The sequence below is a fragment of the Schistocerca americana genome, chromosome X, assembly GCF_021461395.2.
Source record: "Schistocerca americana isolate TAMUIC-IGC-003095 chromosome X, iqSchAmer2.1, whole genome shotgun sequence".
Classification (NCBI taxonomy): Eukaryota; Metazoa; Arthropoda; class Insecta; order Orthoptera; family Acrididae; genus Schistocerca; species Schistocerca americana.
In genome coordinates this window covers 516,005,694-516,022,955 of record NC_060130.1, presented here as the reverse complement: position 1 = coordinate 516,022,955, position 17,262 = coordinate 516,005,694, and the positions used below count along the sequence as shown (strand labels likewise).

Below are 17,262 nucleotides of genomic sequence, written 5' to 3'. Positions count from 1 at the left end.
CTTATCTTTGATGAACATTTGCGGACGTGAACACTAATTTCGGTGGGCCCTTTGGCGATTTTCTCAGACACAAAGAAATAATGAAAGAAAAACTAGACAACGTTGTCATTGTCGACGTAGAATGTAGTTGGACTGGGAAGAAAGGAAAAGGAAATCTGCTGTGCTCTTTCCAGTGAATCATGTCAGCATTTGATCAAGCATTCATAAAAACAACGGAAAACCTAAACCGGATTGACAAGGATTGAATTTGAACTACCGTCCTCGTAAAATGCAAATCGCGTGTCTTACGTAGCAGGAGCTATTTAAGAGGAGTAGGATATGTTCCCGAGGCTGGTTCCACCCTCTAGCTTCTCTATCATCCTCATCAGCAACACAAGCAAGACACTAAAGCTCCATACTCACCCGTCTCAGTCTGCTATACTTGCAACACAACAGTTACATTTCGCTATGGAAAGATGCCAACTTGAACTGAGAAAGGAAACTTGCTCCCAATTAGCCAACAACGTCATACGAGTTTGCTTTACTTCACTCTGTTCGTATACGAATTAGTCGTAATGAGATAGTGGTGTCAAGAGATTTGCTTTCGCAACGTTATCGAAGTCTTCTGCAGAGAGTGGACCTCTAAAAGTTTTTTCTGTTGTATCTTTTGAAACATTAAAAATATTGGTGTATCATGTGGTATAGGTTATATCTAGAACTTTTCTCGGTGTTATCCATTCCAAAGACGTCATTCAACAAAATAATACAGTAAATGACTCTTTTATTATTACCGCTTTTACTCATGGGCAAAGCTGTCAACTAAATTCTTGTGCCACTGGAAGTTTCCATTCTGCATGAAGTACGGTATTTAGTTGTACATGGATTTTTGGTTGAATTTTGGTCTGACATGCAGCCGAAACATAGTTTAACACAAAGTTCATAAGTAAGCCAGCTGTCTGCGAGAAAGCATTGTTATTAACGAAAACGTAACTTTTGCCTATTTCGGCCCAACCTTCACAGTCCACTCATATAGCCAGTTTACCTGCCCCTGTATTTTCAGCCCGATCCGAACACTAGATAAGAATATTTTCGCAGTTACTGCAAGTGTAACTAAACGTTTCTGGAAGGGGGTCAAAATTTTAAGGTAACACAACTGATTTTTCACGCATCAGACATTTATTCTTTCGTTTACACCATGAACATTGACCCCGGAAGCTCCATAAAACAGTAATATCACTCAGCTGCGTTGAGAACGTCTGCAGCACCAACACAGGTGTCTTTCGACTATGTTAAGTAGCATTACAATGTCCTTGAATGAAAAGATTTCTTGTTGTCTCAGTTTTCCTTTCGTCGAATGTCAGAATTAACATAGCCTTACACAGTAAATGCGAGGATGCAGTATTAAAAACACTCCTAGGGACATACAATTGTACTTCTGTGTTAGATGAAGACCAAGATACGAGTGCTTACATCAGCAGCTGCCTGAGAAAAATAAATCTAATTGAGTTGATAGAGATAAATATACAATTTGAAAACTGTGGGGAGAATACACGGATGTGTCAGATTAATAATAAGAAAAGAGAAGATGGAAATACTAAAACATGGACAGAAGCGGCGCTTCACATCCTTGTAGCTATTTTTGCATGTGTGGTTATGCGAGAGAATGTCCAAGGCAAATCAACGAGTGGTTATGACACATTTCCCTTCTAGCTTTAATGATGCATAGTATCCGAGAAAAAGAAAGGAGCGCTGAATGCCGAAGATCGTAACTCGAAAGCAGATCTAGTATTTTTTTTTTCAGTATATGGTCATACATCATGCTGTCGTAACTTCCTATTCGGTCTCACAGGGTTTAAATATCTTAATAAAAGTCGAAAATGTTTCGTCCTCGTTTTAAAAAAATACCAGGCCAGATGATGCACTGACAAGCTACTGGGGTAGCATATTCAAATTCTCATCCGGCTGTTCTATCTAGGTTTTCTACTGTTCCTCAAAATTTCTCGAGGCAAATACAGGGATGATTCCTTTGCAAAGAACACTCTTAACTATTTGCGCAGTCCGAGCTTGTACTCCGTCTCTAATGAGCTTGTCGTCAACGGGACGTTAAATCCCAGTATTTCTTTGTTTTAGTGATATATTCTGAGACATTCACTCATATCATGCATTTCATTAACCAGGAACTAAGAAGCAAGGGCATAACTTAAATATCATTAAAGTGAAAATATATCACCCCGTCAGCCTAACAAGTGTAGAGATTGGATTAATAAAACGTTGAGAAAAGTTAAGGCTTTTTCTATTTTTTCTTTTTTTTTCTTTACTGTTTCAGGCGTTCCACTTAGTCTCTCGCCACTTGACTGCAACACACAGTACGTTCATACAACCATTTGAAACCGTCAGAAAAGTCCTTCTTTGGGATGTTGTTTAACCCGCGCGTCACAGTGTTTTGAATATCGGTTACATAGTCAAAGAGTTGACCTTTCATGTGACTTTCTGAATTTTGACGTTCTGTGGTAGATTCGTCTTGATAACATCAGGTCTCGTCACCCGTGACGATTTTTACAGACAAAAAAAAGGCCGCGTTTGCATTTCAATGAAGCCGCGACGGGCGTCCACTCGTTGTTGTTTTTGTTCTGGAGTAGAGATGTGCGGGATAAACTTTGCACACACTTTTCTCTTCTTCGCCGGCCGCGGTGGCCGTGCGGTTCTGGCGCTGCAGTCCGGAACCGCGGGACTGCTACGGTCGCAGGTTCGAATCCTGCCTCGGGCATGGATGTGTGTGATGTCCTTAGGTTAGTTAGGTTTAAGTAGTTCTAGGTTCTAGGGGACTGATGACCTAAGATGTTAAGTCCCATAGTGCTCAGAGCCATTTGAACTATTTTTTTTTTCTCTTCTTCAAAACATTCTGGGTGATGTCTTGAACACCTAACTTAGACATTTTGCTCCAATTCCACTTGTGACTCAACGTTGACGCACGTCCACTACTTATCCTTACCTACTCACAAATTTGTGGTCGAGTGCACGTATGTGGTGTACAGTTGTCATTTTAAGCTGCCACCGTAGATACTGCGTTCACATCGCTCATACGCCAAGAATAAAACCGGTCTCGGAACTTCTTGGATTTCCTACACAGTTAAATATACACCTCTAAAGAGTCAGTCCGCGTTTGAACAGGCTTCGAAAGCCCTAGCGGTACCGACAGATCGTCGCGTCACCCTCACCCGACAGGCGTCACTGGATGCGTATATGGAGGGGAATGAGGTCAGCACACCGCTCTCCGGGTCTTTGTCGGATTTCGTGACAGGAGCTGCTACGTGACAGGGGCTGCTACTTTCCAGTCAAGTAGCTCCTCAGTTGACCTCCTAAGGGCTAAGTGCTCCCTGGTTGTCAACAGCGTTCGGCAGACCCGGACGGTCAACCATCCAAGTGTTAACCAAGGCCGACACAGCTTAACTTGGTGATCTGCCGGTAACCGGTGCTATTACTGCAGCAAGGCCGTTGACGTAAAGAGTTACGCATTATCTTAATAATGAGACTTGAGGAAAATAAAATGGGGCAATGGAAACAGTTAAGAAGACTACTCAAATCGTTACTGTTCCCCTGAACAGAGCACATTATGTAAATGTCGTTAGTCTACTATTACCAATTAGTAAACGTGTATACAGGAGGCAAGAAAGACATATCGTAGGTTTTAGTGAGCTCAATATAAGAAGCGTCAGTGGATATTAGTATATTCCCCACACCAATTGGGGACGTCACGCAATGTGCTCTCTCTGCGATGCAACCAGTACACAATTACCTGTCTATTGTGACGAGCGAAAATGTTTTTATGAAGACAGCAGGATGCTTAACTTGAAATTCAAGAAAGCATGTACCCAATGACATGAATAATCATAGCGTTGGATAAGCAACACTGCACTCAAGGCAAGTCATGCTCTTTTGTGGCCTGTGGACGATTTGCTGGACGAGTGCTTCTTAAATGTGTGCCTTTTTATAGGCAACTGAGAAAATGCAATTATATTGTTGTACATTATTATGATGAGAAGCTGTGTGTGCGGTCAATTACTCCCCTCTTCCTGGCGATAGAAACGCGTGCCATCACTGAGATTCTCGCTGGATATTTCTGTATCAGATAACACTATCTAACGCTTCATTTGCTTGAAGTGAGTTAAGAAGAGCACGGAAAATCTGGCCGAGGATGGTCAACCAGTTATCTGGACGTTCTTCCCGACAATCAATAAAGTTCCTTAACCGCTGTGAAAAATTACTCGGTGATGCTCATGGGATTGAGTGATCTTGGCCTTCGACCCCGTGAAAAATATGAATATGAATATGGTGCTTCTTTCGGTGGGTTGCTGTGGTGTATGGGCAGAAGTACCAGATTATTGATCAGCAAGGGATTACAGACTAACTGCGTGAAATGTAGTCTGAATTTATTTGTGAAGCAGTAAACAAAGAAATAATTGCTGCAGGAAAGAAGTAACAATAATGAACTGGCTGCAGAGAGATAATATTCAATATGAGTGTGAGAAATGTAAGTCTAGTTATCCGTACGTTTAACTATACTGATTAAAAAAATTCTAAGCAGCAGAAAGACTGTAGGATAGGAATTATCATAGGTAATGATGGAAGCCATGAAATGCAGTACTTACGTAGTACAGGTGCAGTGGTATATTCATAATGAAAATTGGTACAGATTTCACCACGTGGGGAAGCAGGATAAGAGACATAAACAACGTTCACATTTTACAGAAGTCAGCCTCCCAACATAAAGGTCGATATCGGACTCGCAATATTGAATATGTCCTCCTCTGGCACCAATGCACATTTTGCAGCTGTTATTCGTGTTGGCTACCAAATTGTTTAGCGGTCCTTTGGCGATATTGCCCTACTCCTCTCTCAAGGCGGTTTTCAGTTATTGCACGGTTCAGGGAGGGCAGTTAGTTGAGAAACACGTCTGATAAGAGCATCCCTGGCCTTTTCTATAGGGATTAAGTCTTTGAGTATGGAGGCCATACAATACGTTGAATATCTTCACTTTCCTTTGAACGACTCTTCGTCCGTCCTGTATGGGCGGAAATTGTCGTCCAAAAACAGAAGGTTGCTACCCATCGCAACCCTAAACAGACGGACACCATCGAAAATAAAGTCCCAGCAGTACCGCTGTGCTGTAACGGTACCTTACACAAAGACAAGCAGCAGTTTTCGGCCGTCGTGCACAATGCCTGACAATTAACGTGGACTTGGCGCAACTGATTCGCATGTCTACCACAACCAATCACGTTATACGATTTTATATACGTTTTTACAGCAACGTCTGAGTGTTGCCACATTATAATGGAGCTACGAATTTCCATCGTGTCGCGATAAAGGATTGTACTTTGAAGTTGAAAGCTGGCAACAGCGTAACCAACTTTTAGGGATCGCCCCTCGCCATACGAAACATGGAATTTACACCGACGGTAACGGAAACGTTACACTATGAATCACCACTCCTATATTTGCTGAACTTTGTGGACATGTTTTCACATCATGAGTATTATTGAATAAATTATCGTTTTATTCGCAACTGATACCCAGTGTCGACGTCAGTATCAGGTGTGACCCCTGCGGGCATGAACACACTTTAATAATCGTTGGGCATGGAAGTAAACAGCCTTCAGAAGTCATGCTGAGGAACGTTTTGCCACGCCTGAAACACCGTGTCAGTTCGTGAAGGTACAGACTCGTACATAAATGTACATCTTCCCATTGCATGCCAGACGTCCCCTGTTGGTCTTTAAGCAGTGAAACGAGCAGACCACTCAAGGATCCATGCATGACTCAATGAGTTTGTAGTGTGAACTCCAGAGTGGAGTCTTGGATTATCCTGCTGGAAAATGCCATTGGTACTCTGGTTATGGAGGATACGACAACAAAGTTTACCATTACTGCTACGTGCCGACAAGCATTCAGCCCCCTTGCAGTAACCACGAAGTTGGAAAGGTGTAGGTCTCTACAATCGCAGCTTCGTATGTGTTATCACCCGATAGTCTACGGACAAGTTAATATCGACCAGACCGCCAGAGACTGAAGCGAGACTTATCGCTCAACACCACAGAATGTAACTTGACGTCCCAGCTGACTCTGCACCATGCAAGTCTTTATTGTCACAAATGAGAACTCGAAGTCTGATCCCGTCTTCCAGTAATCTGTTCCCGACAGTTCGTGGTGAAACGTGGCTGTAATCCATCTTCGGTTTCAGCTGTCGTCATCCGTCTTTTCGTCAGTCATTCGTGCAATTTTATGACCTTCTCGTGGTGTAGTTCTTCAGGAAGGATTCGCACCTACTTTTCTCGTCACACTGTTGCCTTCAGTCGATCTCGCCACTACCCGTCTGCAGTCATTGCACTATAGCCTTTTGTGTGATCTGTGGGTATTGTGCTCCCATCTCCCTTATGCTAATAATTCGACCTATCTCAGAATAAAGAAGATTGCGACAAGCTGCACTAGTACGTCATCTGATCATACTGTTTCGCTCTCCATCTGTAAAATGTGCAGTAACATTACACGCACTCAATAGCCAAGAATCTTCATCAGTAGGAATGGCTTTTTCCTGTAGTGAAAATAATTTCGCCTTAGGATAAAATTTAAATCAATATATTCCACGTTCATGGATATACAGGATTAACCTCCCTCCCCCCCCCCCCCCTCCCATATAGCCGCCCGATTTAGCACACCGCTTCCGTGATTGGGGGAGGAGCGCTGGATCTGTAACAAATACGCCCATAGATTGACGACGCGGACTGGTGTGTCGGACAGCCTGGCTGTGGTTTTTAGGCGGTTTCTCACGTCCACTTTGGTGGATACCGGGCTTTTACCCGTGTCCCACTATGATTCGTGAAAATTTCTCATACTTTTACACGTGTGGGACTAGACGCAGTCATGTGGGGTACAGAAATTCGGTCTCGTGGAGCGGGGCGGAGGAGGGGGACGACCATCGACCGCCCTCTACCACTAAACTAACGGTGCCAAAATGAGATCTAACACGCCGTTCCAGTGTCGTTAATGCGAAGGAAAAGAAGATGGAAATTCTGTATTATCATTTTGCTCGCGCTCGGTCAAAGTGTATATGGTGTAATACTTTCCATTAACATTTTTAGGATAAAATTAAGTCATCAGTTGTAAATAGATTTTATTATGCTTGCCCAGTTTCAACAAATTAATTTCGCGTCTTCAGAAGCTTAGAAAATTAGGGATATTATAAATCCTTAGATGTTGGTTATACATTTATGTGAAGCATAAAAAGTATATTACAGAAACGTACTTAGTCCTAGTTTAGAAGAAGTCAGTATCTTCTTGATAGAAGCATAATGCCGTGGTATGTCCATATTGTATGCGATTACTTTAAACTCTGGTTGACAATTTACAGTAAGGAATATATACATATAAAATCATATATAAAAATATAAGAAAGATATGTAATTAAGTGATGTATAATTCATTTGAAAATATCACACACAGTTCTAATATACAATGGGCTAATTTTGACATTTTACAAGAGATGATATGCAATTAGAATTTCGTCTGTTTTTTAATGCAAGTTTATCATTCAAAATTTTTTCTTGAATTTAGGAGAGAATGTCAGTATATTTCAAATTCTTGTAAAATGTTCATTTTGTAGCCCTTGTCAACCATACGTCAAATTTCCATGTTCAGCAAGGATGCAGAAATTGACTTACATGAATTCGCACCATCTTTGTTGAGTAAGTACTCACGAATGCGGTTCTTAAATGCCCTCCCTGTCTATCCTATATAAAAATTCGGACATATGTTAGATTATAGTTTATATACTTCATAGTTGAGAAATTTGTCAGTTGGAAGTATCTCATTACGTATAAAGAGCAACTTGCTGGCATTATTGATGGTAAAGGGCACAATGATGTCATATTTTTTTAGATAAATTGGCTATACGATATGAAATGTCACCTATAAATGGGACTGTAGTGTATTTATTGATAGTAAGGCCACTTTTAGGCTTTTTAAGATGACAAAGTAATTAGTCGAAACTCATAAACCATAATAAAATTGATCCTAAAAAATGATACAACAGCTACTAATATTACAGCCTTGAATAAAACTTTCCATTATCCTCAGGACGTGTTCTGTAACCGGACTCATATTCGGAGGACAAATCCTCCAAAGCAGAATGCACTTTGCTTATGTCAACATTCATCTGTAGCTAACAAGTTGCAGTACGCTAAGCAATGGCCGCAACGCAGGACTCTGCTCCGCGCCACCGCCGATCTTCCAGTGCTATCCAACATAGCTTTAGCGTAAGCTCGGAGGAGGCAGAGCTGTGAGCGCGGTGTGGCGGTGTGTGGCAGGAGCTGAGCCCGTACACGACGTGCACGCCGCCGACGCCGAGCGGCACCCCGGCGCACCCGTCGGCGAGCGCGTTCACGTTCGAGTGGTCGGCGGCGGGCGAGCAGTACGTGCCGAGCGTGGGGGCGGGAGCGCTTCCGCCGCTGGCCGCCGCCCCCGCGCCACCCCCTCACGAGGAGCCGCCGCCCTGGCACCAGCTGCACCAACCGCACCAGCTGCACCACCACCGCCTCTTCCCTCTGCAGCCGCCCCCGCACCCGCAGCGGCCGGCGCACTCGCCAGACGACACGACACCCGCCAAAGGTGTGACACTTACTTCCTATCTCTGCAAACTCAATCCTTCAGTTACAATGAGCCGGGCGGGATTAGCCGAACGGTCTATGGCGCTGCAGTTATGGACTGTGCGGTTGGTCCCGGCGGAGGTTCGAGTCCTCCCTTGGGCATGGGTGTGTGTGTGTTTGTCCTTAGGATAATTTGGGTTAAGTAGTATGTAAGCTTAGGGACTGATGACCTTAGCAGTTAAGTCCCATTAGATTCCACACACATTTGAACATTTTTTTTAGTTACAATGACGGTCAAACAGCGTGCTCCGCATAATATGACGCAGGACTGGCCACTGCTATGCGCGCTTCTTCATTCTACTTCCTTTTTTCTTCTTTATTGTACCTGACTTACGCCAAGTTGGAACTGTAGACTCTCTATCGAGTCCTGTTCTGAACAACTTCCTTCACCTGTCTGTATAGTCATCCATTTTTAATGTCGCCCATCAGTCCAGTTCTCTTCCCACCTCTTCCTCTACCTTAATCATTGTCCTCCATAGCCACACTTTAAAACTTTGTTAATATGTTTCCTCTTTCTTTTTAACTGCCCGTGATTCACTGTTGTGTAACACTATACTCCCGACATAACATTCAGCAAATCTTTCTGTTAGCCCCATGGGAACTTTTCTAGCTGTTACAATGTCTCTTGAGTCATCTATGGCCTAGCCTAACAATTCTTCTCCATATTATATAATACATGAAACGTATTCGCAGTTGCGAATACGAACTACCATAAATTGTACAAGGGAGTGGCGACTGTGAAAATTTGTGCCGGACCGGGCTTCGAACCCAGATTTCCCGCTTTATGCGAGCGGCCGCCTGAACCACTTTGGCTATCCGTGCACGACTCCATGCACACATGTCCGAAGGAACATTGCTCCGTTCTTCGTAACAACACACGAACTCCAATTATCCTGAATGAGATTTTCAGTCTGCAGCGGAGTGTGCGCTGATATGAAACTTCCTGGCAGATTAAAACTGGTGCCCGACCGAGACTCGAACTCGGGACCTTTGCCTTTCACGGGCAAGTGCTCTACCACCTGAGCTACCGAAGCACGACTCACGCCCGGTACTCACAGCTTTACTTCTGCCAGTATCTCGTCCCCTACCTTCCAAACTTTACAGAAGCTCTCCTGCGAACCTTGCAGGACTAGCACTCCTGAAAGAAAGGATATTGCGGAGACATGGCTTAGCCACAGCCTGGGGGAGGTATCCAGAATGAGATTTTCACTCTGCAGCGGAGTGTGCGCTGATATGAAACTTCCTGGCAGATTGCCGACCGGTGTGGCCGTGCGGTTCTAAGCGCGCCAGTTTGGAACCACGTGACCGCTACGGTCGCAGGTTCGAATCCTGCCTCGGGCATGGATGTGTGTGATGTCCTTAGGTTAGTTAGGTTCAAGTAGTTCTAAGTTCTAGGGGACTGATGACCTCAGTAGTTAAGTCCCATAGTTCTCAGAGCCATTTGAACCATTTGAACTTCCTGGCAGATTAAAACTGTGTGCCCGACCGAGACTCTAACTCGGGACCTTTGCCTGTTCGAGTCTCGGTCGGGCACACAGTTTTAATCTGCCAGGAAGTTCCAATTATCCTATTTATCCGCCGATACCAGGCAGCACCTTTCAATTATAATGTTCTCCAGTGTACGGGAATTACATAATGTGCATAAGAGTACGGGTTGTGACACAGAAACGACGACGTATGAAAGTCTGTACCTGGCCGTGAGACGTGCATAGATAGCCAAAGCGGTTTAGCGTTAAGGCAACCGCTCGCGTAAAGCGAGAAATCCTGGCTCGTGTTCCAGTCCGGAAAAAATTTTCACAGTCGTCATTCCCTTATGGAGCTGGTCGTTGTTCAGTTGGCAACTGCAGAAGCATTTCACGTATTTCATAACGGCTGTGGTCACCACGTTGCATCGTTCTTTTTAACAACACAGGCACTGCAGTTATCGTACTTCTCCATATTGGCTGACCAGCTCTGGTGACAATGAGCATCTTTACACTTATACCCATTCCAATGCTCAGCTCTTCCGTTTCCACGTTCTCTACTCTGCCACTTTCTGCTTTGCATGCATATCTTTTATTTACCGTCTATCTTTCCTATCTACATCAACATTTGGCAACATCAAATGATGCACAGTACAAATTAATGTTTTATGAAAAAGTCTGTATAGTTTTGCTTTCATTGTCTTCTATTTGTAGTCACTATTTAAATCAATAATTTGCTGATTGTAGATGGAACCTCATAAAAACTGAGAAAGGCAGTTTTGGAACGCTTTACTCCAGTGTAAGTGTCTATTATTACAAGTTAATAGAAAACCGTGACTACGACAAAATTGCGTATGATTTATGTGTAAACCATCAACAGATACTCTATATTGCTTTAAAACTTTTTATTGTCCCATTATTAAGCTTTCGATACACTGCATGCTCATGAGATGGTGTGTCTTTACACTAAATTTGTATTGTATATCATGTAAAGCTAGTCACTGGGATTGTGGTGCTACTGTAATATTTCCAGCGTAGTTGAGTGTTCATTTGTTATCTGTAATTTGGCCCCTATCTGTGTCCAACGCTGTCAGCTAATTCTTTTTAATCGTAAACTTCCGCTTGGCCATCTTTAAATCAGATTTAGTTTTAAAACTTGTTTTCAGTGTACCTTTTTCATACTTCTGTGGGTCTTCTTTCATGCTCTTTCTCAGGGACTTGTACAGTTATGTGTATTCTATCTTATCTTAGGTTGTTTCCACTTTAATTTTTCTTCTCTTTTTCCCTCAAATTATCGTTTTATTTGTGTGTTTCTTGGGTTAGTTTTGAGAATTACATAAGCCAACCATTTCTCTGGTTGCCGTGGTTAGTATCTTTGTTACGTCTTCTGCTTTACATTCTTTTAAGTTTCCCTTAATTTTTTATTGAAAGTCTTGTTATAGTTATTCGAGGGTTTTGAGATAAAATATTTTTATTTTTCCTTCAGTTAGTTGCATTCATTCATCTTTTGTATCCACTTCAAATCTTGCTCTTATTAGTCGATGGTCACTGTTTGTATTGAACCTGTTCAGCACGGAGATATCTTTAAAATTCATATTCACATATTCACAGTATGTGGTATCATGCATTCTGCAAACTGAATAATCTCTTATCTCCGTCATCTTTCATCTAGTCTGTATTTGCCAAAAACTGAATCAACTTCTTTCTGGGTTTTAACTTTGGCATTAAAGTCATCAGTTATGAATCTATAAAATCAATTTCTCCCTTTTTCAAAGTCCTCTTTCATGCATTCCTAGAAGGATTTCATCTCGTGATCAGAATGACTAGGTGCATATGCTTGAACTCTTTGGGCTTTATACTTTTTGATATTTTTTGGGACAGCACGTGTTGTTATTCTTGAAGTACCTTCTAGTACTGCTGTCTTATCTATAATGGTTTGTTTACTAAAAATCCGACTGCCTTTAGTTTTCCATTTGATTAACCACACTAATGAAGAGGTTCCCTGAATTTAGGCGAAGGCAGTTTTCACCTTTAGAACGTATTTCATTTAAGCCAACAATGCTGCAGTTTATTTCCTCTAATTACTCTTCTGTTCCTGCCAAACTGTCATTTCCCATTAGTGACCGACAACTGTATGTGCGTGTTTGAAAGAACTGTTTTTATCGTTCTGTAAAATTAAAATTTTGTGACCTTAAAGCAGCTCCCAACTGGAAATCCGAATGTGAGACTAATTTAAATCCGAAACATTTTACCTTGCTGCCGCACATCATACTTCGTAGGTGAGGAGCATAATCGCCACACATGCTTCAAAACGGATTAGCGACGTAATTTTCGAAGCTGCCAATAACAAGGGGTAAGAGACGCCTCTGACAGGTTGTTCCACTGGAATAGAGACGCCGTCCATGTTGCTAGTTTTAGTCCGCCCGGGTGTTTCATTTACCCGGAGCCACCCACACGTGGAAGGCTTTGCCCTTTCGCCACCTGGGGAGGTGCCCACGGAGCACTAGCAGCCCTGAACGGGGAAACTCTGAACAAATGAATAAAAACGTGTTAGCTAACGTAAATTAATCAATTATTCTACTGTATCTTCGGAACCTACGAATCTAGTATAAGCAGTTATTAGAGCTGGATGACGTGGCTCCCTTGATCCAAAGCTAATGCGAACTCGTTTCTTTTCTTTTCTTTCCATTTCTTTCTTTTTCTTCTCTTAAAAAAGTAATATTACTATGATACTGTGTTATAGTGTGGATAGTTTTTTGTCAAAATTGTTATTTAATTTCGGATTTATTCAGAACATAAGTTTTTCGAACTATTTCGGTATAATGCTGCCTTTCGAATAAATCTTATCTTTCAGTAACTGTTCTGCGATATGTGAGTTGTCGGTCGGCCACATTACATATGATGAAACGCAGAACACCAACATCATCATTCACTTAAGAATAGAATTATTGTTGAGAAACCTCTATAGACTGCAACACAAACCGCCATACTGATGAAAAATTACGACGTGTTGGTCTCCTCTGAGCAAATAAAACTGCCAGGAGACTTGCGCTGAAACATTTCACTGTGATAGATTCCGATGTTTGCATTCTCTTCGTGTTGCCTTAATTGCGGTCTTAAGACAGAGCTCTGCCCCGATGACGCAGTATGTGTGGAATGCGAGAGTAAATGGGCCGTCTCATGAGCACTTTGTTGCCTGCATTTAACTAGAGGTTGCGTTTAGAAAAAATGGATACATTGCATTTATCCAGGTAACAGTTTCCGACATCAAATTCACGACAAGCTATCAACCAGAACAATGGTAGGCAATAAAAAATTGTATTATACATTTTATCCCGTATGTACCGCTAGTTGCATTTCAAGAAACACACTACTGTAGCTACAGTAAGAGATCCAGAACAGAAACTAGTCTCACTCGCCATTACTGTATTATTTATAGTTCCGACTTCTGTAATAAAGCCACTTGCTGGTTAATTTCCAACTTGCTTCTCGTCTTCTTCCAGTGTGTCCCACATGTGTAGCGTTATTCTTCTTCTTGTCAATACATTTCCAGTGGCTGCTTTCTCTGTGTGTGAAACTTCTACCATCTGACCCATAAAAAGCGAACTCTTGTTACCACATTATAGACAAACAATGCAAGTATATTAAGTTTGAATACTAATGAGTTCTTAGTTTCAGCTCTGCTTACTAAAAAGTTTCTTTTCGTTTCTTGTACGGGATTAATCCTGACCAGCACATCCTTGAATTGTTTCTCACTTACTTCCAGGGCTGATACTTCAACTTCCAGGTCCAGAGTTTCGATTTTCTCTTCATGGATATAACCACCTACCCTTAGAAAACCTTTCAGTGCCTGAAATAGGTTACGAGCTATACATGTACTTATTTTCTTCTTTACTAAGCGAGTAAAATAATACACCAGTGTGCAAAACTTAAGGACGAAACTAACTTTCGCATGATGTGTAACTGCAAAGTATCATAACTCGACGAAACTTGAACCTAACATTGAAAGAACTACTATAGCACAGTAAAGAATGTAAATGATACAAATACGCAAGGAGACGAACCGAAATGACACTTTTATTCAAAGACAATAATTAAACTGTAGTCTTTGCGATTCATGATGGTTCCCAGTGAATGTGAAAAGAGCACTAGCACTTGTTGCGAAGCAAAAGAAAACATCACTTCTCTGTTTTCCTCTTTCCATGGATATCAGTAATAAGAGTTACCACTGGGTACCACAAACCGTTGGCCATTCTTTCTAATAGATGAGAGTAACATCGCTTTTTTAGTGTAGGGACACCGGCGTCCGCCCATTGTTTTACTTGTGGTGTGTAGTGGGAGACCTCCTTCTCCTCCACAGTAACGATTCGGAGAATAACGTTCGTAGAATTACTTCTAAAAGTCTTCAAACGCTTGTTGATAAAGTTGTTCTTGTAATTTTTTGGTCAGCGTTCAACAAACATGTCACCCACCCGACGTCAGATCTTTCAGACACTCTGTCACTGATACTCCAGTTCCGTGTTTAGCGCTTTCTCGAAGCTTTCGTCTGTGGTTCAGTTTCTGCACGTTCTTCACATGTGTCATCTTAAAAATGTCCGCCCCCGGTAGCTGAGTGGTCAGCGCGACAGAATGTCAATCCTAATGGCCTGGGTTCGATTCCCAGCTGGGTCGGAGATTTTCTCCACTCAGGGGCTGGGTGTTGTGTTGTCCTAATCACCATCATTTCATCCCTATCAACTCGCAAGTCGCCGATGTGGCGTCAAATCGAAAGACTTGCTCCCGGCGAACGGTCTACCCGATGGGAGGCCCTAGTCACACGTCATTTACATCTTAAAAATAAGTTTGGCTGAGTTGAATTCGGCTGGCCGTTTCGTAACCGGTGAAGATGAAAGACCTCTCTTCTTATAAACCCTCAACAACTTCAAATTAATTCCTGTTGAGAATATGAAATACGCAACAAACACAACGTTACAGCTTCAAAGACTTTAAAAAATTACCTGTCCACGATTTTCCTTTAACAATGGGAAAACTCGGTCTTTAAAAATAAGACTTCACACTCTTTACCAAATTTGGAACCCTATGACTTCCACCTTTCGTCATCTAAAAGAAATCATGTATGAGAGATGTTTCGAGTCTAAAGAAGAGATTTTGACAACTTTTGAAGAAATTTTGCCTACTTTTTAGAGTCACACTTCAGGGATGGAATCAATTCACTGGAAAGGAATATTAAATATAGGGCACTGCCCTAAACTTGACTTTTGACCTGAAAATAAACCTTAACTGCCGGACCGGGAACTTGACAACTTTGTAGTCTACTTCTCATGATATCTGTCAGTGAGCCAAGGGACCTAGTTACGGTCTACGGTATTTATTTGATATTCTCATTTTTGTCGTATATGAAGTTTTCTGCAGAGTTAATTCAGTTATTAACGGTAAATTATCATAGGTCCTTTGAAAGGTGTAGATTACCTGGTGACTCGACGCGGGAACAATTCAGATCGTAGAGAGCCGGCCATATCCATAGATACATCCAGAAACCTTTCGCTATAACATTACCGAAGTTTAGCTAGAGTCAGTAGTGCTATACTATTTCGAAAGCAAAATTCTTTAATATTTATATATGAAATGTAATAAACTTATACGTCCAGTCATTGGGAAACCGATTGCCGTATAGAAGGATGCTATAAAAATTCATATTGTCTACGATAGAGAATGCGTAACTCTTGCATCAGTTTAGACTAACAGATGGTAATGAGCGTATTCAGGGAAATGTAGAATGCACAATCACTCATCAAAATGCAACACAGAAATTCTCGATTAGCAATCCAGGAATAATCTCTATCTTCCGCAAACGTCAAAAGTAGGAATAGTAAAGATAACATTAGATTAATTACGACTCACCGAGAGGCATGTAGTCAACCACTAATGCCAGGCACTATCCGTTAATAGAACAGGAAGGGCCCTTGACGCTAGCTGTAATGGCACCTCTCTTACATACAACTTAGAATAATTTATGAATTACGAATATTAATATAACTGGAAAAGTCTTCTGCATTTACATATACCTTACAGGAATTTTCCATGTTAAACGTGCATTAATAGTGGAATTTCGTGCTTGCTCCATCTCTTGGAAGTGGTAGGAAAATTCATTCATAACGCCCCGTCGTCGACGAAAGAAAAACAATTTTGGATAATGATGTAAATATGCCTTTCCCTTTTCAATGTCAGTAACCTTGCACTCTCCTTAAGCGATTTAAGGAAACCACGTACAGCCTATATCAAGACGTCCGGATGTGGATCTGAAGCCCCTTTCTCCAAATTGCAAGTCTAGTTCCTTAACCATAGCTGCATCTAACTCGAGCTGTCAGTTGAAGGCCAGACTTCGACGGTTCTTTCATCTACTTGTGAGTCACTTAAGTGGTACTACTGCGTGACATGCTGCAAGAAGTACTTCATTTAGCTTAAGAAAGTGTTAAAGGAACCAAAATAAACATCAATGTTCTCTTCAGCGACCTCCACTACGATACCTGCAAGGCTTAAACGCCTGAATCACGCTGACCACATGAGCAGGATCTGCGATGCATCACTGCATTGACTCAGTCCTATGTGACTCTTCATGGATGATGTAACGGGTAGTTACGTTCGAAAGAACACCTGGCAAAAGCATAGTAATCGCATCGATTACTTTTTGTCGGATGAGAAATCCTATTGTACTAAAATGTGAATAGATATATAGAATCATGGTAAATATATGGTATTCACATTGCTAAATATTCACTTTGTTAGGAAAGTCAAGAATTTCCGGTTATAACTTACTGGGGCAAAATTCCGCAATCTTTAAAAATTTTAGGTGGTGTTCAGCCTGATATCGAAAGCAGGTTGTTGCATCCGATCTACGCAGTTGGTTCCACAAACGAAAGATTTTGATGTGATTTGAATAAAATTTGGGTAGGAAATTATCATATTTAAGTCAGCGAATAGCCACAAAAAGTGTCTGCCATTTGTGGCACTATAACACGGACGTCACACTCGTCGGTGTATAATCGATTACATCTATGAGAATTATTGATAACAAAATAATATTTGATAATGAAATGATATTCTGAACAACATGACCA

The 17,262-nt window shown here is 41.7% G+C and overlaps 1 protein-coding gene across 1 annotated transcript in view; it reads left to right on the top strand.

Annotated features, from left to right (window-relative positions):
* The window catches only part of LOC124556108 (neuronal PAS domain-containing protein 4-like), a 203,707-nt gene that overhangs the window by 178,197 nt on the left and 8,248 nt on the right, over positions 1–17,262 (top strand). Inside the window, exon 9 of the mRNA XM_047130131.1 lies at positions 8,343–8,643. Coding sequence (XP_046986087.1) covers positions 8,343–8,643 — 301 coding nt within the window. The remainder of the gene's footprint in view (positions 1–8,342; positions 8,644–17,262) is intronic.